Here is a 27,194-nt window from a genome sequence, read left to right as displayed (position 1 = left end):
ATTTAATTGATATAATTAAATTGGGTTGGATACTCAACTCTATGCCGATAGCTTATAGAAACTAGTAGCAAACTTCGCTTTCAAAACGTAATTATATTATAGAGACACCACCATGAGATGTTTTAAGTACCCTTCTTGAATTTGAAATAATTGATTAGTTTAGGTCATAATTTTTTCTTCCAAATTTTATGACTAAAATATTGAGTCTTGTCTTATGGCCTATATATGTGATATTCTGTAGTCTGCCATTAGTTTTATGCAACGAGTGTCTTTCAGGCCTGCAATCAGAAGTTTAAAATGAACAACCATGTATTCAAGAATCATACAAATTTTCAAATGTGCTCAAATATAACTAAATAGTGTACATTGTGCAACATGTGAACATACAGTTCTCCAAGTTTCCATACAATTTATTTCTTCTTTGTGGCTAGAATAAATTTCTATTGAAGTACAGGGACAGAATTATGGAGCAATTACCTCCCCACACCTGAGGAGTTTATTTAGCAAATTTTACACTGACAACTGTGAGAAATTTTTAGTTATAAGGAATTGTAAAGTGATTACAGTAATTATCCAATTTTAACTTCTAAGGGTAAAACTGAAAGAGGGAAATTTAAAGTGATAAATTCAATAGCAAGCAAGGTTATCCAATAGAACAATATCTCACAACTTCTTTCTAAAAATTTAGGTTCTCATTTTAATGGGATAGATATAGGTTCTATAATTTGTTCAAATAGAAAGAGAACTTGCTTTCTATAAGAAAAACAGATGGAAAGAAGACGACTCAGGTTTTAATTTCGCTGAGTAATTAACTTTCTAGTAGACTTCAAAGGTCTAGTTGCATTCATTTTGATAAAATCTGGTTGCTTTATTTACCAACACCTAGAGTATAATATCTTGTGGTAAGCAAGATACTGTCTCTGTAAGAAAAACACTTGAACACTATAATGTAAGTTACTTTTTATTCAGGCAAAATACATGCCAGAGACAGTTAATTTTCACTGTAGTTGTGTCACAGGTTGTAAATTTGCCTTATTTTACTTTTGGCAACTTGTAATTTCACAGTCCACCGAAAATAATTCAACACCAGGAACTGCTCTTTGGTAGTATTCAGTTAAGCAGGTCTATACAATATTGATGGTGATGCTTAAAGTCCAGTTAGAAGAGCATAAAAATTATGACTTATGTCATAAATGCCACAATAGCACTCAAGTGTTTGTGAAGTAAGTTATTTCGCTTGAAATTCAGGTCAGACCAAAGCAAAACTACCCTTTACCCATAACTTCAATCCCCACCCCATCCTTCTCAAGTAAATAGAAAGAACAAATGTACTGTGGATTTCTTTGAAAAGGTTTGGGACTGTTTTGTTTTATTCATTTTTCTACATATAGAACCTTTGTTGGCCTTTAAAACCCAATTTAGAAATGTAGTTTATGTATTTTCTGGCACCAATAAAACAAATACAACAAAATGAATGCATGCTCCTTTCAGCCTGTAAGATTTGTTTTTTAAATTGTTCTATTTGCAGTTAGGGGAAACACATGAGATCATTTCTTTTTCTCTGCCAACAGCAAACTGCTTTCCCCACCCCACGTGGCCAGTGGAGCAGAAAAACTCTGGCCCTCCGCGGGCACGCAGGCGCCCAGACTAGGCAACTGAATGGGGCAGGGCGCAGCCAGCGGGCACCTCTTGTTCAATCAGATTGTGCCGAGTCGCCCCCGGGTGTGCGTGCAGCATCAGTCCACGGAATAGAAGACCTAAAAGGGTACTCAGCAGACGGTTGCAGTTGCAGCGAGCCATTTCTGCATTATACACACATTGGACTCTGCCCACGTGCGTTTCGAGGGCTGAACAACGCGCGCGCACACACACAGATACACATCCCGAAACTTACAAGGCTCAGGCTCTGACACGTCCCTCGAGCACCCCAAATCCCGCCCCTTGCCCCTCAGCAGCTCCCCACCCACACAGGCTCCACGTGGGCGCACCCCGACGCCAGGCCGCCTGCGGAGCCTCTGCCCACCCCACAGCTGGGAGGGAAGGCGAGGCCCAGGGTCGGGATGGACAAAGCGGGCGTCCAATCGAGCTCTGCTCTGCCACTCCGCAGGGCGGGATCAGCGGCTGGGACGGCCCAATGAGCGGGGAGCCCGAGTGGGACTTCCTCCGGAATCCCGTTGGCCAGAATAGCGGGGCCGCGGGTGACACGTAGGTTGGGTGGGAGGGGGCGGCGGCCGGGGCTCGAGCAGCCCAGTCAGTGACACCGGCTCGCCTCCTCGCGATCTGTACCCGGGCAGGCTGTTCACACTTACTACCCACGCGGGGGTCCGTGCGCGCGGGCACCGCCGGGTCGTTTTGTTGGGCGCACGCTCTCCCTCCAGGAGAGGTGGCCGCAAAGTCGCTAGGGGGAGGGGAGCGGTCAGGGCGGGACTCCTGCAGTCTCCAGGGATAGTGGGGTCAAAAAGTGGGGAGGAGGAAATAACAGCGGGCGGCGTCTGGGGACCCGCGCGCGGCAGGCGGCGGAGAAGTATGCGGAGGGTGCCCTGCCGGGCCCAGGCTCGCGCGCGCTGCCAGCCCTGCAGAAGTTTGGCGGCCGCTGCCCGGGCAGAGTCGATGGCCGCGCGCCGCGGGGCGCGCGGGGGCTGAGCGGGCGCCACTTCCCCTCCAGCCCCGCTTTTGTGTCTCGCGTCTCTTCCTCATGCTGTGTCCGGCCGTCTCCCGTGGTGACCGCTGCTGAGGCGCACGCTCGCTCGGGCCGAGGAGTGGACACGGCGGCCACGGCCGCGGCCCAGGGTTCAGGCGGGACTATGGGAAACGGGATGTGCTCCCGAAAACAGAAGCGGATCTTCCAGACGCTGCTGCTGCTGACCGTGGTGTTCGGCTTTCTCTATGGCGCGATGCTGTACTATGAGCTGCAGACGCAGCTGCGGAAAGCCGAGGCGGTGGCGCTCAAGTACCAGCAGCACCAGGAGTCTCTCTCTGCCCAGTTGCAAGGTACGGTTAACGGGACGCGCGCGGCCAGTGGCAAACTTTCCCCGCGCTTCCGCCGCAAGAGAGTGGCTTCGGTGACTCATGGTCACTGCGGGTGCCACCTCTGACCTTCAAGGATTTCCAAGAGCGCGGACCAGAACTGCAGGGCCCCGGGTCAGAGGAGTTGACAGCCTTATCCTTTGCTTCCTCCCAGCGTTTACCTTTGAAGTCGGTTGCCACAGTCTATCGTCCTAAGTCTGTTGGGCGGGAGCACCTGACTTCTTCACCAAGGCCCTGCTCCAGTCTGGGCAGAAAAGCCTGCCGGAGCTTCTGCCAGCCTTCCCAGAGGGGCACAGTTCCAGGTTTTTAGGTATTTGCTTTCCAGGGGACTTTGTGTGTGTGTGTGTGTGTGTGTGTGTGTGTGTGTGCGCGCGCGCGCGCGCGCGCACACACACACACACACACACACACACACAGAGAAAGCTTTTAGCTCTCACCTGTACTTGTGGTTTATTTTCAACACTTATGGTGTTTCCTCTACCCCCAAAGCAGTAAGTAGTGAATGCTGAACAGATTTTGCTGATAATGCAGATACAGCTTACTTTATATTTCTAGGAAGAAAGGGGTTTCTCTCTGCGTATGTGTATACAGATATAAAACAGATGCCTTTTCCTTGCCTCAATTATTCAGTGTTTTTAGTAAAAAAAAAAAAAGATGCCTGTCTTGTACACTTTTGTGGATTACAAATAACCAATCCAAAGTGACTAATATGTGCCCTGGAGCATAATCCTACTACTATTTCTTAGGTGAGAAAAACTGCTGTTGCTGGTTAGTGTTGGGCTTCTTTGTATTTTGCCCACCCTTTACTCCATGTAGTAAGTAATAGTGTTCATAGTTGTGTTCTAAATATGGCTGTTGCAGAGCCCACAAAACTTTTTATTTAACTGAAGATACTCTCACTGTCTTTTCTACCATTTTGACACTTTTTGGGAGGAAGAAAAAAAAAGTCCCCAAAACCCTTTACATGATAGCAACTAAGAGTTGCCCTTTTTCATTTTGTGGTTTTTCACTGAGGGCAAAATGTTTGCTACTTTTGCCAGGGGGTGGTTTGAGGATTTTGTAGGTTTATTTAGAAATAAAAATTATATGAATGTAACTTATTGTAAAAGAAAACTGTTAACCTACATTTTCTTTTTCAGCCACTGATACTTGAAGTAAATTTATTTTGATAAAATTTTGAAGATTTGTTTGAAAAGATTATTTTAATATATATAACATTTATCAAGTGCCTCCCATGTTTGCATAGTGTGCTAAGCATGTTACACACATTCTGTTCTCTGTGTGGTGCCTGCACTTTAAGGAGAGTGAGCAGTCTGAGGCCTAGAGAGGTTAATTAGCTTTCCAGGGTTAAGATCTGGCCTTGCAAAACTGAGCTTAGAATGCCCCCAAATGCTGTCCCACCTGTGTTTTTTCCATGATATTCTGCTCCCCTTAAAATTACTTTAGTGTCTCATGACAGTGTTGATTTTGAGAAAATAGGTTAGGTGGCTTGTGTGAGGAATCAAGGTAAGAATTAGTATCAGAAATAACAGATGCAGTTATCTGAGGCAACGTTTCCTGGGTATGGGACCTTTGCTGCTGTTGTGATTGATGATTTTGGTTGGTACTGGAGTTGACAGTAAGTGGATGCCCAAAATAACATCAAATTGCATAATGAAAAAGTTATAACTCCTTTGCAGTTTCTTCTTGCAAAGGAGCCCATTTGTTTTCCAAGAGAGCAAAGATCAGGCATCAGACAGCCTAAGAAAGAACTTGATGATCATTAAGATTGTTTTCTGGTGTATAACTTGTAAGTTATCCATTAATGCATGTAAATAAAAATTTTAATTTATAAGGTAGTGGTATAAGGTTTTCTTTTCAGAAACCTAGTGTAAGGGGAAATAAATATTTGTAACTCTTAGTACATACTTTGCAGGTTTGCATAGATACAGTGAAAACTTGTGCATGGAGCACCACTAGGTCTGAAGTTTAAATCTGACAGAGACAGTGAATTTTGTAATTAGTAAATGGAATTTTGAGATGTGTAAATCAGTAGTCATTGTGTCTCAAGCTAATCTGGAGCTTACATACCCTGACTTCCAATAAAGATGCATTCCTCCACTGTACTATTCTCTACCCAGCGCCCCAGAATAGCACCTTGTACTCGGTTTGAACAGAAATGAGCATTGCTGATTTTAAACAATGCTTTGTATCTTCTGAATGGCACTTTTGTGATTTTTGTTTTTATGGCATATGTGTGCTTCTACTGAAGACATGTCTGTTATTGCTCTTCACTAATAAGTCTCACCAAGTAAGTTCATATCCTTGAGGGACATGAGTATGAAACAAACTGCTGTCTGTAACAGTCTGACATTTAAAAATATTGCTTTAATTCTTTTTCATACGTAAAATGTCACAGTATGAGTGAATTCAAAAGTAAAAGATGTGCTGGCCGTCTGAAGGACAGGCTTTATAGAACATTTAAATGATACCATTTACTTTCTTTTGAGAGTAAGTGAATATAAAATTATAATCATTTTAGGGGAAGTAAACATCCCATTTTTCATTTATATTTCATTAAGATACTTTCTTTAATTGGAATTTTTGGTACAAACAAGAAATAGTGCATAGATATTTAAGAGATCTTAATTTTTAAGACATTGTTTAAGACATTGTGTGCTGTCTTGACAATAGCTATAATACTAGAAGTGTTATAAATGGATTAAAATAGGACATTCATTCAATAAATATTTGATTACTTGACTTAGTTTGAACAGAATTCATCAACTTTTACATTAATAAGATTTAATGTTACATATCTATGTCTGCTGTGCTGCATCAATAGTTCAGCATTTAATGAGCATTAGAGAGAACTTTTAAAAGAATCTACGTTCTATTAAGAGATTAGGACACCCTAAAACAAGTTAAATAGTATTGACATCAAGCACTACTTTTATTAGAAGGTGAAAACTAAATCTTCCATATATGTATCAGTTCAAAATCCAGAAGTCATCCAGATTTGATCCAGGGGTGAGTGGGTGAGGTTTTTTGGGTTCAATTCCTCAAATATAACTCTTCAAGTTCAGTTCTTCTTTCTCTGTAGATCTATGAAATTAAAAACTTAAATTATCTGCCGTTAACAGAGGCAAAATGCAGTAGTAGGGTTGGCCTAAGATACTTAGATATTCCTGATCAAAAAAGATAGACATGAAGTACATAGGAAGTCACTGAATTGTGAAATCTAAACTGCCAAAGTATCCTGGAGTAGGTCCCTAGTTGGGAATAATTCTCTGCGACTTGAACTCTACCCTTTGTCCTCTTGGTTCCACTGTCTGAGTCATTTTTCCTCTGTAATGAAAGGTAGAATATACATACAGTATTTGCAGCCGAGTAGTTTTCCAAGCTCACTTCCTGCAGATAGAACTTTGGAGCTCCACAGTCTCTTTATATTTAGTACTGTCTCTATACCTTTCAGTCCAAATTGACAGTTTTCTGCTGACGGAATCCTATCAAAAATGTCGTGGATCTCCTATGGAAACTTGTCAGAATTTTTATTGACAAAAGCCACATCCACGTGTCTCTGAGAGGCAAGTCCTTCTCTGCTTTGGGCGTTGGTAAAGTGGATGAGAATCAATACCCTTCCATTTCCTCAGCTCCTATGAAAGGCCGTGGTGTAAAAAGTCTGATGCTGTGATTGAGTAATATTCTCAGATGCCGCTGTTACTATTTCCAAGGTTTTAACAAAACATTTACAGTCACATCCTCATGTTTTGTCTTTAGATCATGTTTTTTTGGCAGTAACTTTCTTAATTCTTACTTTTTTTTTTTTTTATAGGCAAAGTACATAGTTTCAAAACTTCGTCCTGGCTTTTTCTTCAGCCATTCTCTCAATTTATCCCTTTCCTGTAAAGTAGACGAAACAAGGTGGATGGCTTTAGCATTTTTCTGGGACATCTTAACTGGATCATCCAGTTCATTTGGCAATTTTTACTTCCTGTAGGGCTACATGTGACTGAAGGCCACAGAGCTATATATAAGTGTGGTACACCAGGCTTTGTGGCACTACATAATTTCTGATTTCCAATACATTTTTTCTTACTTTAAGTTCTTCTTAAAGTCCAAATTTCTGTGAACAGTGTGTTTTAGACTCCTTACACTTTTGCTGACACTCCTCTTAAGATCTACTACACAATTCTAAAGCCATGCGTACTTTTAGAGTTTTTGGTACCACTCTTTTCCAATATTTATTTTAGTTATCTTTCTGCATACCAAATTATCTGAAAGCTGCATTGGCTTAGAACAACATACATTATCAGATAGCTTTCATGGGAAAGGAATCCAGGCTTAGCTGACTGTCTCAGTGTGTTGCTGTAAAGACTTGAAGTTCTCTCAGAATTTTCCTGGAATTGAAGGATGTTCTTCAGAATTAACTCAGGTGCTATCCACTTCCAGACTCACTTATCTAGGCTAGTATTCTAGCAACATAATGGCCAGCCCTTTGGGTAAGAGGTCCAAGAAAGAGAGCAAGAGCCTAGCATTCAAATAAAAGTGAAATTTTAGTAAACTACACTTGAAACTTCTGTCCTGTGCTGTTCACCAGACTCCAGTCGCTAAGTTCAGTCCACTCGCAAGGAAAGAGAGTTTGTGAGGATATGAGTAGCTGAAGACAGAGACCACTGAGGACAATCTTAGTAATAGCCTATCATAAGATTTTGCATTTATGTACATTTGAATAATGCCCAGTAATGTTGTGGGCAACATCATCATTTTGAAAGTCATCATGCTATAATGCTCACTGAGCACTTGCTATGTACCATGGTTGTGTTTTTACTTACTTTCTTAGATTATCTGACTTAGCACTAGTTTTATAAAAATGTTTTACTGCTTATTAAAATGTGGTTTACTATTGTTTTGAACTATGTGAGTGAGCAGTGACACACAAAATCATGGCACTTTGGAGGAAAATTATTTGGCATTACATCATCAGACCTGGAAAAGTTAAAATTCTGTGTGATCCCCGGAAAGGTAAAAGGTGCTAATGGGCATTGTAAAGGGAAGGAATAAAGTGGAGGCACGTATCCTTGGGGGAGTTTCAAAACCCACTGGTAATATGTGAAAATTCTCCGCTAGTTCAAGTAGCGATATTTCATAACAAGTAGACAGGAAGGTAGTGCAGTGTGTTCATGCATTATCTTCATCTGTTTCTGACTTTGTGGACTGCAGTACTTGGTAAAGACCTAGTTTTTTCAGTGAAGACCATTATTTTACAATTTCCTGGTCCTCAAAAGATATCTTAATGTAAAAATATTAATTGTATGACTGTAATTTCATTTTGTTCATTCACATCTACTTCGAAAGTCAAATATATGAAGTAAATATTTCTGTTAGCTAAAATCGATAGTAATACCAATTTTTATCAGCATAATGTCTCATGTCTTCTGTCCAGAATATATTTCTAGAGGAAATTAGACTGAAGAGTGAACAGAGTACTTTGTCAAAATTGTTTGGGGGCCATATAACGTTCAAGATTCAAAGAGAGTTCTGCTTTTGTCAGCGAGAAGCTGCTGTTAAATCTCTGTAAGATGTAGTCTCTGCTCCCTTGCATTGTCCTATGTGTGGGAACCGGTTTCCACCTGGATACTCAGTCACTTGAGGTTACAGAGGCCCTCTACTTGTGGTGGTATTCATGTGGATACTGCATATCTCCTATGACTTGTAACTGCTTTTCTGTTGTCTTTTCCAAAATCCAAACATGGGGAATATTTCCCACGCAGCTGTAATGTATTGATCAATGCAGTGTGGTCTTAGAAAGACTTACTTGTGTTTTTCATACAGTTTTTTTGGTGCTCACTTGCTGAATTTCTTTAAGATCTATGTGCACTGATTGGAGGATGCTATCTACTACTGAGACCATCTTGCTACTAGTTAACAAAAATGATATTTATGAACACATGCGAGACCCTTTATACAGATTCCAAATAATTTTAATCTGAGGATCCCACAGTATTAATACTGTGAAAGCCTGCTTTGTTTTAACCATTGCCTCTGCCTGATCTCTAAACTGCCTTCTATTCTAGTTGTAGTTCCTTGCCTAGGACCATGTCAAGTGTCTTCTCTGTGATGCTCTCTTTTGCAAAGGTAGTATTTTCATCTTGGGATCCATAGGGATCCATGAACCTCCTGAAAATAAGTCATTTCTGTGTATGTACCTTTTCTCAAGTCAAAAGTCAGAGTTTCAATCAGATCCTCAAAATACCAGTAACTTGAAAAAGGTTAAGAACCACTACTTTGAGGGTAAATTCCTCTTGCTGAGATTCTTTTTAAGTTTACATTAGAATTTGATCTCTGAAGGTCTCATGTTGTAACTTCTCTAGGCAAGCCTGTAACTGCCTAAATTTGTAATGTGGGTAGTCAGTGCTTGTTGGTATTCCTTTAAAGCCCTGACCAGCTAAACACCATTCACTGCATCCAATTAAAGAAGAATCCTGGTTAGAGACTTACATGGCTTCCAATGAATTGTATTCCTAAAATCAACTTGCAGTTGCTTAATAATTTAAAGACTCCAAATTACATGAGAAATACTTTTATATTGATACACTTGTGTCATTTGATGTCAGAACAATCCTGTGTTATATATAAAACTTTTAAATTTTAGGAAACAAGTTATATTACAAAGCAGTGAGACTTGTGATTAATGGTCAACTTGCTTGGATCTTAACTCAGGATTCTTACTAGTGCAATTCTCAGTTTTTGAGTGTTCTCACTCTGGGATTAAAAATAGAGCCTTAGCAATATTTACAAAATAGTTTGCAACTTTGCCTGCTCTGAGGGTATACTCTCCTTTTCGGATCCTGCCAAAGAGTTTTAACAGTGTCCCCCAATGATGGACTTTAAGAACTGGACTCCCAGGAGTCTGCTTGTCACCCCAGCTCCCACCGCTTTCCATCTCTGTCCACTATGTTCATGGAAGGTGCCGAGAGCTACCCAGACTTCTCATGTCTACTGCAGTTTTCTACTCTGCAACTTTCCATTCATCAAGTTTATCTATTTGCATCTCATTTGCCTTGGAGGAACCAGGCAGGCTCCTCTGGGTTCCAGGATAATAAAGGTGATAGAGATTTTAGGGAATTCCAGCCACACCCTTTTCTTCAGTCCCAGCACATTCTTCCTGATTCCAAATTAGAGGCTCTGGCTACCCTCTCCCTTAGCGTGGTTCCTTTCAGACTCATTTGAATCCTGGCATGTAGACAGGGCTTATGTTTTTGCTGGGATCCTGCTAATATCACTGCAGGTTGCCCAGCATCTTTAGTTTTACCCTGACCTTACAGGGATCTTTGAAGCTCAGTACCCAACTGATAATCCAGCTGTGATTTTTAGCTTTCAGATGTGGAAGTCATGTCTCTCCTCTACATAAATCATATATTGGTTTGGCAGAAAAGAGTTGTTAGAGGCCAGGTTGCAAATACCAGCATGTGAGTATGTTTTCCTTTGACCCATGCAGAGTTTTGAAAATTTCATGGTAGTATCTATATGGAAAAAGAGAGTTTTCATTTTTGCATAAACATCTGGCTTTCTAGCTTTGTTGGACAGGTTATAGATCTCATGACACTAGATTTGCATTCCTGTGTGGTGAATGACCAACTGCCCACTGGGAATGAGGCCGGTGGGCTTCACTTGGCCTGAGCTCCTGTTGCAGTTGCGTTTGTATAACTGTCTTGGGCTCTGCAAGCACCTGCATTTGAAAGTCTGAACCTCAGATACTTTCTTTAGTTAATCAGTAAAGAAAGTGAGCCTCACCCTTGCCAGAGACAAGGATGCCTGACAGTTGTGCTCACTAGAATGTGGCCGCCGGTCATGTGTGGTAGTGCACTGGAAATGCAGCTATTGTGACCAAGGAACTCAATCTTAGATTTTTTTATTTAGGTTTTATTAATTTATATTTAAAACAAAATTACAGTGGTATGAAATATTTTTGTTTCAAACTTAATTTGTTTTTATAAAACTCCATTTTAATTTAACTATTATGTAGGATATTATTGGTCTATTATGGTATACATATATTTTCTATGTTTTTAAATGTCGTCACTAGAAATTTACAAAGTAAAAATATTTCAGAGAATATTTGTTGACATGCAGACCTGCCAGAGATCGCATGGCCTGTGGCCAGAAAGTCTTGGATTTGTCTGTAGATCTCACCATGCCGTGTTTTCTCCATTACTAAAATATACCCCGCGTTTTGTCTCATTCTTAAAACCTTTTCATCATGACATACAATCTTGAAAAGATTCCTATAAGAATTTGTTTTTCCTAATTTTTTGTGTAGTATACAATAAAAATGTGATTTTATGCGAAAGAAAATTTAGCATTGTATATTACCAACAATAGTTTAATAAAAGTTAATTTTAAAGACTAACTTAAAAATTAACATGCATGATATATAAAGACTTTTTTATCAGTTTAAATGACTTTAATTTTACCTGCATTCACTATAAGAAAATAATTTTTGATGTTCAAAATAACACATTTGATTTTGGAACATATATTAAAATGCATCAAATTTAATTATATATTATAGCCTTTAAAATTGGACAAGAATACTTTTAGACTTAATGTATTGAATTTTTCACTATTTGTTACTATTTTTAATGATAAATAAAACATTCTGCAAATAAAATATTAATATGCAAGTAACTCCATCAAATATAACATCTACTTAAAGTTTTTGACATTTATGTAATGAAATTTGAATTGTCAGTTACATACTTAACAGTGAACAAACAGTAGGCAAACTACTTAATGAGGTTTCACAGGTAAATCTGTATAATGAGCATCCAGATTAAAATACTGACAACACCAGAATCCTAGCTGACTTCTTGCTCCTATTTTAATTCTGGACTTCTTCTCCCTAAGAATAATCACCAAGAATTAGTCTACCTGCTTATGTACTTTATATAAATGAAATCAAACCGTGTATAGTACAGTACACTTGGGTGCCTGGGTTGTATTGCCTAACATTGTTTGTAGATTCATTCAGAGTGTAATAGGTGATTATAGATGGTTCGTTTCTGTGGATGAGCCATTGTGGAAATCTATCACAGTTATCCATTGTAATGTTGGTAGACATTTAAAGGTAACATTACACATGTAGATAATATTTATTGTTGCCACTCTGAATGTTCTTGTTCTTTGACTTTTTTCTTTAAGGACTAGCACTTTTTGATGTGCTTGATGATTATTTAGAGTAAGAAAGTGCAGACTAAGGACTGTTTTTTGAGTCTGTTTACCAAATTACTGTTGTTGTTATTGCTTGTCTACTAGTGCTATATAATATCCTCATGTATTCTTTCTGTGTGCGCTGGTCCTCTGTTAGTACAGTTTTTTTTTTTTTTTTTTAACTTTTTATCGGTACCAGGGATCGACCTCACGACCGCCTGCTTGCAAGGCAGGTGCTTATGCCACTGAGCCCCAGCCCCATTAGTACAGGTTTTAAAACAGGATCAAAATACAAGCAACTAGAATTTAAATACTCAGAAGCTGGACGTATACAGCATTATCATGAAGGGGTAACTTGTCGGTGACACAGTCTGGGTGGATGTGAGCCGGTTTATCTGCTCTGTTAGCCATCCTTCATGCTTGCTTGGCACATCATTTTTCTCCTTGCATACAGAAAGGAGGCCATTGAAAATTATTTATTTTTAAAAACAATTTCAAAAGGTCCAGAACTTGCCTTTTACTAAATTAATTTTCTCAAACAAGTTTACAAAGCCAGGTTTGGAAATGTTGCTGCCAGCAGGAAGAAGTCAATATTATTGAGCATTTGAGAGGAATGTTGCAAAGTTAATGGAAATATTTAGGGGTAGGGTTGAGCTAGCCATAAGATGGCTTCTAAGTAAAATTTTATGATTTTTAAATTCTGAAGTGTCCTCTTAAGTGAACAGTGGTAAAAATGGGTAATACTTGTGGTTACTCATGTTGAACAATTTACTTCACATCGAAATTTCGTACTATGGTTTTGCTTTATTATATATAAAAGTCATCAAGTACAATGGTATTCTCAGACTTGCCTCTCTACAATCTTACCAGCTTTACTTTTATAGCTTGTGGTGATTGAATTTATGTTAATCTAAAATTTGCATCATAAAAATTATAAAAACACGAAATATTTGTGCAAATGAAAATCTGTTCCAGTTAACTTTATAAACAAGCGATGTTTTAATTTGCTACGGGAGATGAAAAGAAAAATCTTCCAGACTCCTACTTAATTCATCCTGGTTCCTTCTCCCAACAATAGCTAATTATAAATGTGGAGTTGGTTATAGGTTGGCTCCATCTGCCTCTGACTTATGACTTGAGTTGAAATGCTTGCCACCTAGAGATGATCTTCTTGTAGTAGATGACAGGAACAAAGTGTGCTGATTTAGTAGCAAAAAAAAGATATAAGGCATAGGATTAATTTTTATGTATTATTTTATGTAAGTTAAAGCATGGACCTGCATATACTGTTGAACATGTTAGATTTTATGGTAATTTTTGGTGAATGTTTGTAATGTCTTCCTTTTATGAATATGTTGCATATTCACTTAGACTCGTAAAAAAAAAAGTAAATTTGTACCATTATTATTTCCTTGATGATTTTAGTACCTATTATGACAACTATGTGTTTATATTGCTTTGGAAAAGGATTTTGGGAAATTCATTGAGGGAGATGATTTATCATTTGTTTTAGGAAGTTATGTGATTTTTAAGCAATTTCTTGAAGATATTGTTGCTTTTAAAGTTGCCTATTCATTTTTTCCATTTAGTGTGAGACCTCTGATTGCTGTGTGTATCTATGTGTATGATGTGTGTTTATGTAATTAGTCCATTATTATACTGGTCTTCTTTAATAAGACAATCCTAATAGCAATTTGGTTGTACTTCTACTTTTTAAATCTTGAGTTTTCATGTCTCAGTTTAAGAATGTCAGAAGCTGAAAACAGGCCTCTAGCTAGACAAATGTAGACTTGCTTTTTAAGTAGATATTTCTTCTGAGTCATCTTGACATGCTTTTTGTGCATGTAATAGAAGAAGGAATAAGAGGAGGCAGGTTTTTTCACATGATCATATATGTACTTTTTGTGAGTAGTGCTTGTTTGGAAAATTTTAACTGAGATATGTAGGTTCTTGTGAAGCTCTAATAAATTACCTAAATGCTTTATGAAACCCGTAAGCATATCTCCAGTTCCCAGTATATTCATTCTGTAACTTAAAGAACTACTTCTTAGCATTAACTTTCTTCGTACATACATTGATGTGGCATGAAAATCTACCTTTATCTTCTCCTCTATTTTCTTTTAATTTACCAGGTTTTTACTTAAACATTATTTGCTTAAAGTTATACTGATTGCTTAATTCTTTTTAAGGGAATAATAGGTCTTTCTTTCTAGCCCACTTTATCAGCCAAGTCTGTTTTGATGCTGAGTCACTTGGAAACCCTAGGCCTGATGCAGGCTACATGGATGTTTTTCATACAGCTGTGTTTACTTGTAAGATGTGGATATATGTTGCATTTTACTAAGCCCTGTTTTTATTTCTAAATCCTAATCTGAGCTAGGGATAACAGCTCTCTCATCGCTTTATCTCTTGAGTGGATTAATACAGTAATTTCTATCTGGTATTCTTCTACACTTACCTGCTCCTACAGTATCTCAGTAGTTTACAAAGATTATTGTTTGCAGAGTGTGAAGTAGATTATGTTACTTTGCATCACTCCTTGAAGGACAGTGTAGCCCTCCCCTTGCTTCTTTGCTGTATTTCAGTGTCGTGAGCCGTGTGGGCCTTTTCACTGTTTTAGGGACACCCCAAGCTCACACCTTGCACAGTATCTTCCTGCCTACTAGTCTCACCATCTGGAGTGTTCTTCCCTGAGCTCTGTGAATCACTGGTTATTCTTAATTCAGGCCTTTGCTCAGATTTGAGTTACTTATAAAGGCTTTTCTTTTCCTGAAAAAGCAGCAGTATCATCTATTGCTGCGTAACATTTTACCTCAAAATACAACACCTTTTTTAAAGCAAAAAAACTCTACCAATATTTATTATTTCCTGCAGTTTTCTGAAAGTCATGAATCCAGAAGCTGCTTACCTGGATGGTTCTGATTCAACTCAGGGTTTTTCATAAAGTTATAGTCATGCTGTTGACAGGGCCACAGTCTTCCAAGAAAATCCACTTCCAAGCTGTTGACATGGTTCTTCCTCACTGTTGGATGGTCATCGCATTTCTCACAGTATATGCCAAATATAGATTGCCTGCTTATCCTTTCTTCCTTCAGAGTAAAGAATCTAAGACAGGAGGAGTCTAGTGTGGAAATCAAGGACAGTTGTAACCTTGTTTATGCAGTATGCTGTTAGCCATGCAGACCAAGCCTGGTACTGTGTGGGAGGAGCACATACTGCAGAACCAAGTCCCAGGAAATGGGAATCACTGGGACAGTTGAGAAGTCAGGGCAGCTCTGACACCCTCAGAGTTTTGGAGAAGCCTAAACCTTCCATACTTTTATCAGTCATAATAACATCTCTTCCTTTCTATGTTAAGGAAATACCTATATAAGCAGAAAAATGAACATATTTCATCCCACCCAGGCATATTATCCACATTATTTTCTTTGCACTTATTATTACGTGAAATCTCATTTGTGTTACTTTATTGCTTATCTAAAAGATTGTAAGGACGTTCCGTACAGATAAAAGGTTCCAGTATTTTAAGTTTTGAACTTAAGGCAACCTCTTAAATACAGTAGGCATCCATTTTTTTGATAAATATATAAATAAATTGCCTTTTCAAGCTTGTTATGGCTTAAATAGCCCCCAAAGTTTGATGTTTGGAGATGGATCCTGGGAAGAATAGGTAGGTCACTGGAGGTATGACTTGGAAGGATGTATTTTCATCACAGGCTGCCTTCTGTTTCTGCCTCCTGGCTGTCATGCTGTGAGCACTTTTCCTCTGCTGTGCTGTTCTGCCATGCCATTTCTGCTTGGAGCTAGCTAACCATGGACTGAACCCATCGAAACTGTGAGCCAGAATAAACCTGTCCTTCTAAGTTGCAGATATTGGATATTTTGTATTTGTGATGGGAATGTGACTAATACAAAGCCTAGGTTTTATTTTAAGCATTTTATATGGAATTTTTTCATTTTCCCTAGTGTTCTAAGATTGTGTATACTATACTGAACATAAATTTTGTAGACTTATCTAATGTTTATTGACTTTACATAGAATACACTGTGCTAGTTACTGTGATGTTACAAACCCAGAAAAGACATGATGCCTCACTCAAGGGATCCTTTTAGTAAAGAAAGGCAGACTGTAGAGTGAATCCTATGAGAACAAGTGCAATAAAAAAGAAAAAAATGACAGGAATGAAGGAAGTGTAAGAACTGAAGGTTACTGTACAATGGAATGCCCTCTTCATGTCCTAACATTAATACAGTTACTATTTTATCCATAAAGCTGTGTTCCTTTGTTCCTTTTAATATCCTCAGAGATAAAAGGGAAGAGTGTTGAATCTTTCAGAAATTCATTAAAAACCCCAATCTTCCTCACAGTGTTGTTGTAAATAGTAAATGAATATATTAAGCTCAGAATGTTACCTTCTGTCTCCTTCCTCAGTCATTCCTCAGCCAGATTGAGGTGGATTCAGGCAAGTGCCTCAGTGAGCCACATCCATCCTGATGCATGCCACTTCATTTTGACAAGAATGCTGTGGTTTACACCTGTAGTGGAGGGCTGGACCAGGAAGACCAGGCCCACAGACACTCTTTCCAGAGGTCCTGAGCAACTTAGGGGTGGTCTCAATGGACTCTCACTGCAGAGTGGTACCGGGAATGCAGCTCTGTGGAAAGTGCAGAGTACAGGACTGGCCTTAAAACTGAAGTTTTTAAAAATGAGTTGTCTTCAGTGATTTGATGTGCAGGAGCAGGTTTAACTACTGTGGCATTTTTCTTCCTCTGGAGCTTTATAGCAGTGGAAGTCAATCAGAGGCATCCCAGTCTTGAAGAACAATAAAGCTATGGTTGTTTCATGGAGGACCTGCCAGTCACTATAGATACCAAAGTTAACAAGCCACGCAGAGTCTGAAATGTTTTAATTAAAGCTTCACAGTGTCCCTAATTACTTACATATTTTCACTCACATATTTCTCATGTTACCCACCCTGTGACTCATTTAGTAATGAAGTCAGTGAGGTTTGCAGTCTCTTGCAGTCATCAAGCAAAACTGGGCTGCCTTCCTAGACTCCCGGATTGTCTGCTCTCCCCAGAGAATCTCTTCAGCGTGCGCCTCTTCTTGCTGCCACATGCCTTTGCTTTCACCTTGAACCAGTTTACCCTGGCTGCCTGGAGCCTCCCCCACAGCCTGCTCCTTTACCCAGCTTGCCTTTGGCAGAGGCTGGAATTTCTTGGGTTCATTCTTCCTCCATGGCTTGCGAGGCGTGCTGAGACTGTGCTTGTGCCTTAAATCCAGCTGAAATTCATTGAGTATCTAATGTGCTGTACCGTGAATTTGGCCCTTACGTAGAGCACAGTGGGTTAAAGAAATGAAGTTTGTGTGTCTAAAGTGACAAAGGTAAATAAAAGATGGGGGGGATATTAGTGCAAACCTGCTGAGTCCACTGCAGCTTTCTTTCCAATTCAGCACAATTTACCTGTCCCCAAAATGGGCCGCAGGGTTGGGGACTGAAGCCTCCGTTAGGTCATGCTTGAGACAGTGCTTCTGGCACCCTCCTTCCCTTGGCTTGGGTGACTGCTGTGAGCAGTGTCCCCAGGCTCATCGCTTGGCCATTGTGGCTCTGGATTGGCAGCGCTGACATGTAGTGTGGGAAGAAAGCTGTCGTCTTTGCCATCGACTTCAGAAAGATTAAAGTTAAGAAAGAGCACCTGAGGGAGGAAAACCACTAGTCACTGAGAAGGTGAACTCGTTCACTGCATTAAAGGATTAAAAGGGAGCTGTCTTTCACTTCATTTATTTTCAGAATCTATGTTCTGATCTTTAATCTGAAAGGTATCACTTTCAATAAATAAGCATTTCCTTTCAAATTAGTAAGCCATGTGCCTTTCATAGACAGGTCACAGAATGTAAAGTTTTTAAATGACTCAAGAGCCTCTTTTATGAATACTAGGTGGTTTCTTTAGATTGAAAAAAATTGACAGGTACTGCTCAATCATATTATTGGAAGAGAAGATAAAAATAATTCGTGTTTCATCATGTATTTGTTTAGTTTTCCTTTAAATCTGTGTTTTTCAAGGTAGTGTTTACCTCAGAACTTGACTAAAACTACAGTGTGAATACCCAAATCAAGAAGATAAAGGATCTACTCCCCCAAATTTGAAATGACTCTGACCTGAATTCATATATGAACTCTATAATTAAACATGTAGGTAATATTTGGTAAGTTTTATAGCTACTTAACAATGCCATTGCATGTTAAATTCTACTCTTGTTTTCTAGAATTAGGAGTGTCATGAAGGCCTCTACTATATGCCTAGTACATGGTAGACATCTTGAAAAACTTAACCCCACCTGCTACTTATAGTTGGTGAAATACAGCTTCTAGAAAAACGAGTATTTACCTTTCCTAATGGTGAATTAGAAACTTCATGTACCAAGAGGCTTCACAGCTGTAAATTAACTATGTGCGATCAAAAGTTTTAAGTGACACTTTAAAAATGGAAATGACATAACGCTCCAGTGACCCTCTTATGAGATCTCCAGTAATGAAAATAAGCTGGGCGTATTGTAAACCATGAAAGCATTTTTATTTTTACACGCTATTTCAGAATGGTCTTCGAAAGGCTTCCATTTCCGTTGTTAGCTCCTTTTACTCAGAGACTATGATTAATTTGAGTAGTTAGAAAATGTACTATTCTGATGAATTTAGTTGTGTTAAGTAGAAACATACTATCTTCTCTACCCCTGTGATTTCTGGTCTCTATATTTAAATCATTCAAATTGCATGTGATTTTGAGGTGAAAGCTCTGTGTCATATCTTTTTCTGAAAAAAAAAGAAAGGTAATGAATTAATTAAATAAAATCTGTTTTGTTTCAAGTTACATATGTTTTCAAGCCATATTATTTGAAAAGCATTCCAAACTGTATTTTTTGCCTTATTCACTAGTACAAATGACTGCCACTGGAAACATCTAATCTCATCCTGATTTGATAATGTGGATCAGATATGGGAACTCAGTTAGATCTGTATTTTTCCTCATAGAACAATAAACTGGCTGTCTGAGTGGACTTTACTTTTTCATTTCCTTCCAGAAACTTGAGTGGGAAAAAGCATCCCACTAAGCGGAGAGGATAGTGAAAAGAGTATCGTGATACTTGATTAGATACAGGTTAAAAGATTTGTTTGTGATTGTGTAGAGAGTTCTAAAGTGCAGAAAATTTTAAAAGGCAAAAAACAGTATGCATAATTTCAGCAATTTGAATGCCTGTAAATTTTGGTGTTTGGCCTTTAATTACAGAATCTAAGCAAATGGATGATAATTTCTTTCTCTTAACATGTCAGTGTTTTACTTCATGAATTCTTATTTCTACTTTAAATTTTAAAGAAGAGATAAGGAAAATAGGTGAAAAGACAGAAATCTGTTTATGGTTTGAAAATCTATACCTACTTTGCAGTGTCTTCTTATATATACCATCCCCAAAAGAATAGCATTTTTATTGTGTAAAACGTTAATAAATACCTTCGGTCAGGAAAAGTGTGCCCTGAAGGCAGAGCTCAGGGACCTTGACCCATCCTCTCTCATGCTTCTGACAGAAAGGACTAAACGTCTCCAGGATGCCTGCTCTTTCCCTGATGTTCTTGCCATCCCTGTCTTGGTCTCTGTGGGAGTGTGAGTTTTCAGGATTCACCTGTTACGGTTTGTGTCTCCCCAGAGCCTCATGTAGTCATTGGTGGGAAGTTTTTCAGAGACGGTTGGATCTAGTGTTTGATGCTGAGATTAGGAATATGTGGTTACCAAATCGGTCCGCTGGTAGGATGGCAGCCACCCTAAGCTCAGGAGCCCAGATCGAGTATAAAATGGGCAGAAAGAGGCTGTAGAGACCCCTGGACTTCACTGCCTTCTGCCTGCCCTGCTTTGCCGAGCACTGTCTCTCCTCGGCCGCGCCACTCTGCCTGGAGCCAGTTGACTTTGCACTGAAATCTCCATAAATTGTGAGCCAATTTATAACTTTGGGTATCAGGTGTTTTGCCTCAGTAACAAGAAAAGTAACTAAGGCACTTAGTTTCAAACTTCCTGTGCCTCTACCCTTGTACTGCTACTCTCCCTAGCAGCCCCTCTTGTCCTGTGTCCCTGCATTCCCCCACATCTCCTAATCCACCTTGAGTGGCAGGCATCCACCTGCCTTGATGTGGAAGAGGTCCTTCCTCAGGCTTCTTTCTCAAGGCAAAGTGGAGAGGGGTCAGGATACAGAAGCCATTTTCAGCAAAGATGGCAATATTCACAACTCAATAAAGTTGGATGTGTTTCCAGAGTCAAAATAAAGTTGCCACAGAGGGCTTACATCCTCCGCCCCCACAAGTCTTCAATCTATCCAATAGCAGCCAAAAGTCCAAAATCTAGACTCTCATCTAACTCAAAAATGCTCAAGACCTAAGGTGTCAATCCTGAGGAAAATCTCTCTAGTTGTTTATTTGGAAGTATTTGCTTCCAAATTACAGTAGTGAAAATGGTATAAGATGGAATAAGAACAGGGTAACCGCCCCCAGTTAGTCTAGAACTAGGGAAAAAACAACATCAAGTTTTGAAGTTAGGGAATAGTCTCCATTGACTTGGTATCAAGTTTCATGGGCACACAGGCAAGCATGTGACATCTAAGGGCTCAGTCAGCCCTGCCCCGCTGGCTCTCCTGGGCTCAGTTCACCCAGCAACTCTCCTGGATTGTACTCTCATCCTACAGCTTTCTCAGGCTGGAGTTGGATGTTGGTGGCCCTGGAGTTGTGGAGTCTGTGTGAGTGCCACAGTTGAAACTACCCTAAAGACTTTGCGTGGTCACTGTATCCCACAGCAAGACTGCCTGGGCCTCCAGGCTGACTCCTGTGGCCTTGGAAATCCAAGTGGGTGCTACCATGGACCCCTAGCTTTGCATTCTGCACACCTGCAGAGTTACACCATGTGGGTGCTGTTGTGGTTTATGGCGCATATCTTCTGGAGCTTTGGCAAAATTGCATTCCAAGGGGGAAGGTGGGAAAGGGAAGAAGAGGGAGGGAGACATGAGAGAGAGTAAAGGCTTGGTGGGGAGAGAGATTGACTGAGATCAGGAGTTCAATCCTTTGTCTAATTGGCAGCTGCTGAGGAGTACAATGCCAGGGTTTGGGGAGCAGGGTCCCCAGATGGTCCTGGGCAGTGACTGCTGAAGGAGCATGGATGACATTTTGGAAACTTTACTTGTCAAGTCTCTGACACACATAACTGTTGTACTAAGGATTACGTTTTTAAAAGGTATGTTTTCAATTAGCAATAATCACGCCTTTGATAAACCTCATGGCTATGATACTGGCACTGTGCACAGCTAAAGGATGCAGCTAAAGGATGCTTTATAAGACACATTTAAAATGTAACAGAAGGCTTTTTATTGCGTTGATTTGTGTGTGTTAGCTTCTGAACAAAGGATAGTAATTTTATATTTTTCTTGTATAGCGGTGAGTGAGTATTCATTTAAGATAATTAGTGTGTATTCCTAGGGTTTACTGCTTTGGATCAGGGCTAGAATTCTTAATTCATAAATCTGTGGAAAGGAGGGGATGGGTTGCATATAAGTCTGGTGGTTTTTATTCTATTCCTGAATAACTTATAAATAGCCACAAAATTATCTTCACTGAATTTAGCACTTAAAAGTGAATCCCTTGCAAAAATAAACAAAATTTGCCTAGTGTATTCTCAAGATTCCAAAGCAAAGATCAATCAGATATGCATATTAAGTAAGAATGGTTCTAACTCTCTTACTTACTTGCTTTTTAATGAAGCTTTATTTGGAGAGGTGAGGTGCCACATATGCTGCATAAAATTTAAAGAAAAAAATTAAAGGTACTAGTTGCTATTCTTTCTCATGGTCTCTTGACTAATACTAAGTTACCAGATAAAAGAGTTTCCCTTTCTTATGAAGTAACCTTTTAGAAATTCAGAACCATGAAACAAGATCATATAATAAATCACAAAAATGGTAATGCTTTTTAAGAAAATGTACTTTTAAGTGCAGTGCATGTGAGATGAGCTAATGATTTAAAAAGGGTCATTTGTTCTTCTAATGAATAGATAGAAATAATTTCTAATTAACACCTTTAAATTGTTCACCCGCCAATTACATGTGGATTCGATGTTAAAGTTCTTTATATATAAACTGTAAAGGGCAATAAAAGCATAATTCATTATGATCACTACTAAAGTAAATCTTAAGGACTTTTTCCTAATACTCATCTTCAAAAACATTTAACTTCTTAGTGACGGGTTTATCTGCAAGGTGATAAAAAAAATAGATTTGAAATTGCTAGTGGAATGACTGCTTGCTCTTCTTGAAAATTCTGAATTACACCTTTTCCGTATGGAAAAATGGCATAAAATAAAGGTGAAATTCCAAAATGCTAATGAGGCTTGGTTTAATGGCTGTCATTGTGAATGATTTGACTCTGTTGCTTGAAAATGAATATATAGTAAAAAATGTCAGCTTCTCCTGATGAAATTTTTTGAATATTGAATTGAGAGAATCTGGAGCTAGTAAGGTTATTCTGTCCAGAACTTCCTGTTTACATTTACCTCTTAATTACTTGCAGCTGTCAAAATAATTTTAATCATTTTCAAATAGTTTGCAAAAGCAAAAGGACTATAAGACCTTGAGCTCTAATAGAGGGCCCCAAGGACTCCAGCTGAAAAGATATTGACCCTCCTGTTCTTATCTTTTGTCATATCCTCACTGGGATCTAGGTTCTCCTCAGTACCATATTTTCCTGAACATCGTGTTAGACTCTGTGATCACAAACATTTATCCAGGTCATTTCATTATTCTCATTCTATATCCTGGTCTTCTATCCTAGCTACAAGATTCAGAATGTTAGAACAGGAAGAGGCTTTAGAACATGTTTGATAAAGTCTTTTTATTTTACCACTGATAAAGTTTGAGGCATTAAATACTTTTCAGGTTAAAAATGAGAATCTTTGAACTTCTAGCCATTGGCTCATTCTACCATGATGAATAATGTTAGGAAACATGGAATTAGGCATGTGCAGAACGAGGTTGTTCACTACACATTCTTTCCCCCGCTACATATAGAAGACTATTGACAGGAAGGGTGAATAGAAGTATATATGGTAGGAAAAAAAAGCGAAAACATTGACTAGATCTGCTTATAGTTAGAGAACTTGTATCTGTTACATTTGCTGCTATTGTTTTTCATTCACTATTAGAAAAGAATAATGATTTTATGTTCCCAAGTCATGCACATAGAGAAGGAAAGCTGCTTTAGTGGTTACTATAAACATGATATGTGCTCTCAGATTGTATATAATAATTTTGAAGTTAGCAAAAATCGTGTTTGACAGATCAAAAATAGTCATTTGTCAAAAGCCTATGCTTAAGAAAAACAGTCTTTCTCAACATTTATTGAGAGTACAAGCTAATTGGAAATGGATCATGTGTTACTGAGCCCACCATGAATGCTCCTCAATTTACCATGGGGTTACATCCCAATAAACTCAATGTTTGAAAGAGTATAAGTCAGATGCACTTAATACATCCAACTTGTGTTCAGCAACACCAGACACTGGAGCAAAAGTTGTTTATCCTGAAGACTGACAGAGAACATTAGCTCTGACTCCAGAGAGTAACACTCAGCACTTCACCATCTAGGAAAAGACACAAATTCAAAATCAATAATGCACATTCTACAGAATGTAGATCAGTCGTGTTCACACATTGGTCAAAGACTATACATATTTTTCTTTATTAGGAACATTAAAACCATAGACTTTTTTTTTTTTTGCATTAGACAGACTCAGCTTTTCAATTTCTTCACTGCATTGCTGAGGAACCACACTTAGGGGACGTTTTTTAGTTGTGAGCCCAGAATCGGTTAGTGTCAGGCTGCTAGGAACAGAGGTACCTTGGCTCTGGCTAATGTTATTTTCCCCAAACTACTTGAAAATCCTCATTAAGTTATCTCTTGGTACCATCTGTTTCTGTGCTTCTTTTTCCATTTTTTTTTCTCTCAGGCCACTCTATCTCAATATCAGGTAATTTATTTTTAACAGATTTTATCAGAATTGTAGCTATGGAATGAGTTTAAGAAAAATTGGAAGCCTACTTAGAATCCTGATATCAAAGATGATTTTTTTCTTTCATTTAGCATCTAGTCATACACTTTCCATAGATCCTTACTTTTTATTGATTTTATTGTGCTTATTTCAAAACTTCCAGTGTAATTTGTTGAATAAAATAGAACATATTCTCTGTCCTTTGTATAGAAACTTTAGAAGTTGCCAGTGGATTCCTGTGCTTATGTTGGTGTAAATCAGCCATGTCAAAGTTTCTTAAAACTAGCCTTTTAGAAATCTATTTTATTTACACATTTCCTATGTAAGTTATAGGAAATAAAATTTGATAGAAAGACTATGTTCTCAGTATCATGTTTTGCCTTGGAGTGATTCTGTTTTTAAATTTTAGTCATTGAATATTCACTAGGTACACAAGTTGCAACAGATGACCCAAGGTGAGGTCATTGTGGGCACAGATTTATGAAGACATCAGCTTTCTCATTAGTAATCCCACAGTGCAATGGTAGTGACAAATGAATTCATAAAGTATAATCAAAATAGTGTAGACATAGATTTGCATGAGGCCTTTGAGGATAGCAGGAGAGGATGTCTGCAGTGCCCAGGGACATTCTGGGGACCACAGTGAGGGCAGACATCCATCTTGCTTTACTGCCTGATGTACTAGTTACATGATGCAGACCAGAATACTAGAAGCATCTTAAGCTGCCTCATTAGGAAAGTCTCCATAAAACCCTCTAAAACTGAAAATTATCAAAAGTTCCCTACTGTCTACCCTCAAGTTTACCCTCCTTTCAATACTATAGCTCTTCTTAAAGGAGGAATGAAGGTAATTCTAATATTTGATCTTCACCAATGATCTCAACTTTCTACCTCTAAGCACTTTTACCTGCTGTGCAGTGACTAGTGGTTAAATGTACTTCCTTTTCCTAATGAAGCATTGCCCAGTATCTCATGCAGAAGGTACTCATATTCAGAACCACATGTGTTCTTAACAAACTGTCAGAAGAGTACTCACGGTATAGCAAATACGAGAGAAGAAAAATGCTACACAGGGTTTATGTGGAAAATTTCTGTATCTTTTAGTGCTGCTGTGAATATAAAACTGTTCAAAAATGAGAAGAAAATGCAGGATTTTACTAGGAATTCCAGTTAGGGTGGTGAGACAGATTTTCAGTGTCTAGTGTCAGATTTGCCTGCACCCAGCCCCCATCATGTTGAATTTTGTCCAGTGTTCTTGTAACAGAGATTCCTCAATGGTAAGTGTAAGGACTTGGGCAGTTTGATGGATGTAGGACATAAAATACCAGGAAGAGTGAAGAGATGACTCTGGAGGGCAGGCAGGGGCTTACTTTAGAGGAATGCTCCTGTTAGATCCTAGACGTGTAAGTGCTGCTGAAATAGACCTTAGCAGTGATCTTCCTGCTACCCATGGCAGCGTGCATGTTCCTTATTTTTGTGCTTCTCTGTGCTATCTTGATATCTGTGAAACATTGAACATGTGTAGAATGGATGCCTGATGTACTGTCTCCTTCCCCATTCTTGGTCCAGGATATACACTTCACCTGGTAACTAAGACAGAAATATTGGCACCATCTTTGAGTCTATTTTCAAATAGACTTCAAATCCACGACTCCGGCACTTTGATCCAGTTTTCTAAAGATATTTTGCTTCTGTGTATTCTTGCCCTCTGTCAGTGATTACCGCATATGCTCACACACAAGATGAGGTTCCCTTCTTGCAAAATCATCCTCAGAAAAGAACACGTTTCATATTGGAATCAGTACAAAGCCTCTGCTATTACTGGGTGCTTTAGCCACTGCTTTATTTTAAACAGCAGAGCACTATGTGAGAACGACACATTAGCCCCCAATGGCCTCCTCTTAATATGGCTAGATATTTATAGAGGGCACCTGACAACATCTTTTTTTAAAGGCTGCAGTAACATAATGTGAGTATTTATTCCCAGGAATGTGTCCTTCATAAGTGAAAGTACAAAATGTCTTTGTAAACAAGTCTTTTCACAAAACAAACAAAAAATAAATCAGTACATTCAGAGTAACCAACATACAAGAAGGCATGAATATGCACCTACATGACGAATGGCAACTGCACTGGTTTTTACTAAGTCGTCCCTCTGGCTTGGCACTGGCTTCTAGGAATGGCACCAGACAGATTCCCCAAATGCCTTGGTTTAAATGAAGGTAAGTATTGTACAGAAATCTGTTAAAAAGACTAAAACATGACTTACATTGACATAGATACAGATGTCAGCCTTGCATATGAAAAGTACAAATCAAGCTGTTTTTGAAAAATTTAAATGTAGGGGAAAAATGACCTATCTAATGTGGTTTATAGTACACTATTTTTTTCTTTATATAACCAAGATTAATACGTGACTTGATTTTATGTAAAAAACCTCTTAGTTTTTGGTGAACTATCAAATTATATAGTCACACAAGTACATAAACCATGGATTGAACTCAGGGTCTTCACACGGAGCTACATTCTCAACCTTTGAAAGAATCTTGAGACAAGTTCTCACTAAGTCACTAAGTTGCCTGGGCTGGACTTGAACTCGTGATCCTCTTACCTCAGCCTCTAAGAGTGCTGGGATTACAAGTGTGTTCTACCATGCCAAGGCTCAGTAAACTTTTACAAAACAGACAGTATAGCCAGCACTCACACTAAGAATCAAAACATTACTCCCACCCTAAAATGTACCCTCGTGCTGTCTTCTAGTCACTGCCTGACCACCTCGCTGCAGCCACCACATCACACAGCATAACTAGTATCTTGTCTGCGGTCCTCATAGATTAGCTCTGTTTGTTTTTAGAGCTGTTTTATGAATAGAATAATGCAATATGTACTACTTAGCTGTC

The 27,194-nt window shown here is 38.8% G+C and overlaps 1 protein-coding gene across 5 annotated transcripts in view; it reads left to right on the top strand.

The window, feature by feature from the left end:
* Positions 1-2,188: 2,188 nt before the first annotated feature.
* Positions 2,189-27,194, top strand: part of Golim4 (golgi integral membrane protein 4) — a 77,037-nt gene continuing 52,031 nt past the window's right edge. For 3 of the 5 annotated variants that reach the window (XM_063227121.1, XM_063227119.1, XM_063227122.1), the window contains exon 1: positions 2,191-2,991. In XM_063227121.1, coding sequence (XP_063083191.1) covers positions 2,805-2,991 — 187 coding nt within the window. In that variant the 5' untranslated portion in view covers positions 2,191-2,804. Of the gene's footprint in view, positions 2,992-27,194 lie in introns of all 5 variants that reach the window. The other 2 variants (XM_063227120.1, XM_013145497.3) reach the window with 2 other exon arrangements.

Source organism: Cavia porcellus, unplaced genomic scaffold, assembly GCF_034190915.1.
Source record: "Cavia porcellus strain 051 isolate PalLab524CR breed Dunkin Hartley unplaced genomic scaffold, mCavPor4.1 scaffold_17, whole genome shotgun sequence".
NCBI classification, from domain to species: Eukaryota; Metazoa; Chordata; class Mammalia; order Rodentia; family Caviidae; genus Cavia; species Cavia porcellus.
The sequence above is the reverse complement of the archived record's forward strand: the minus strand, read 5'-3'. Positions and strand labels throughout refer to the sequence as shown.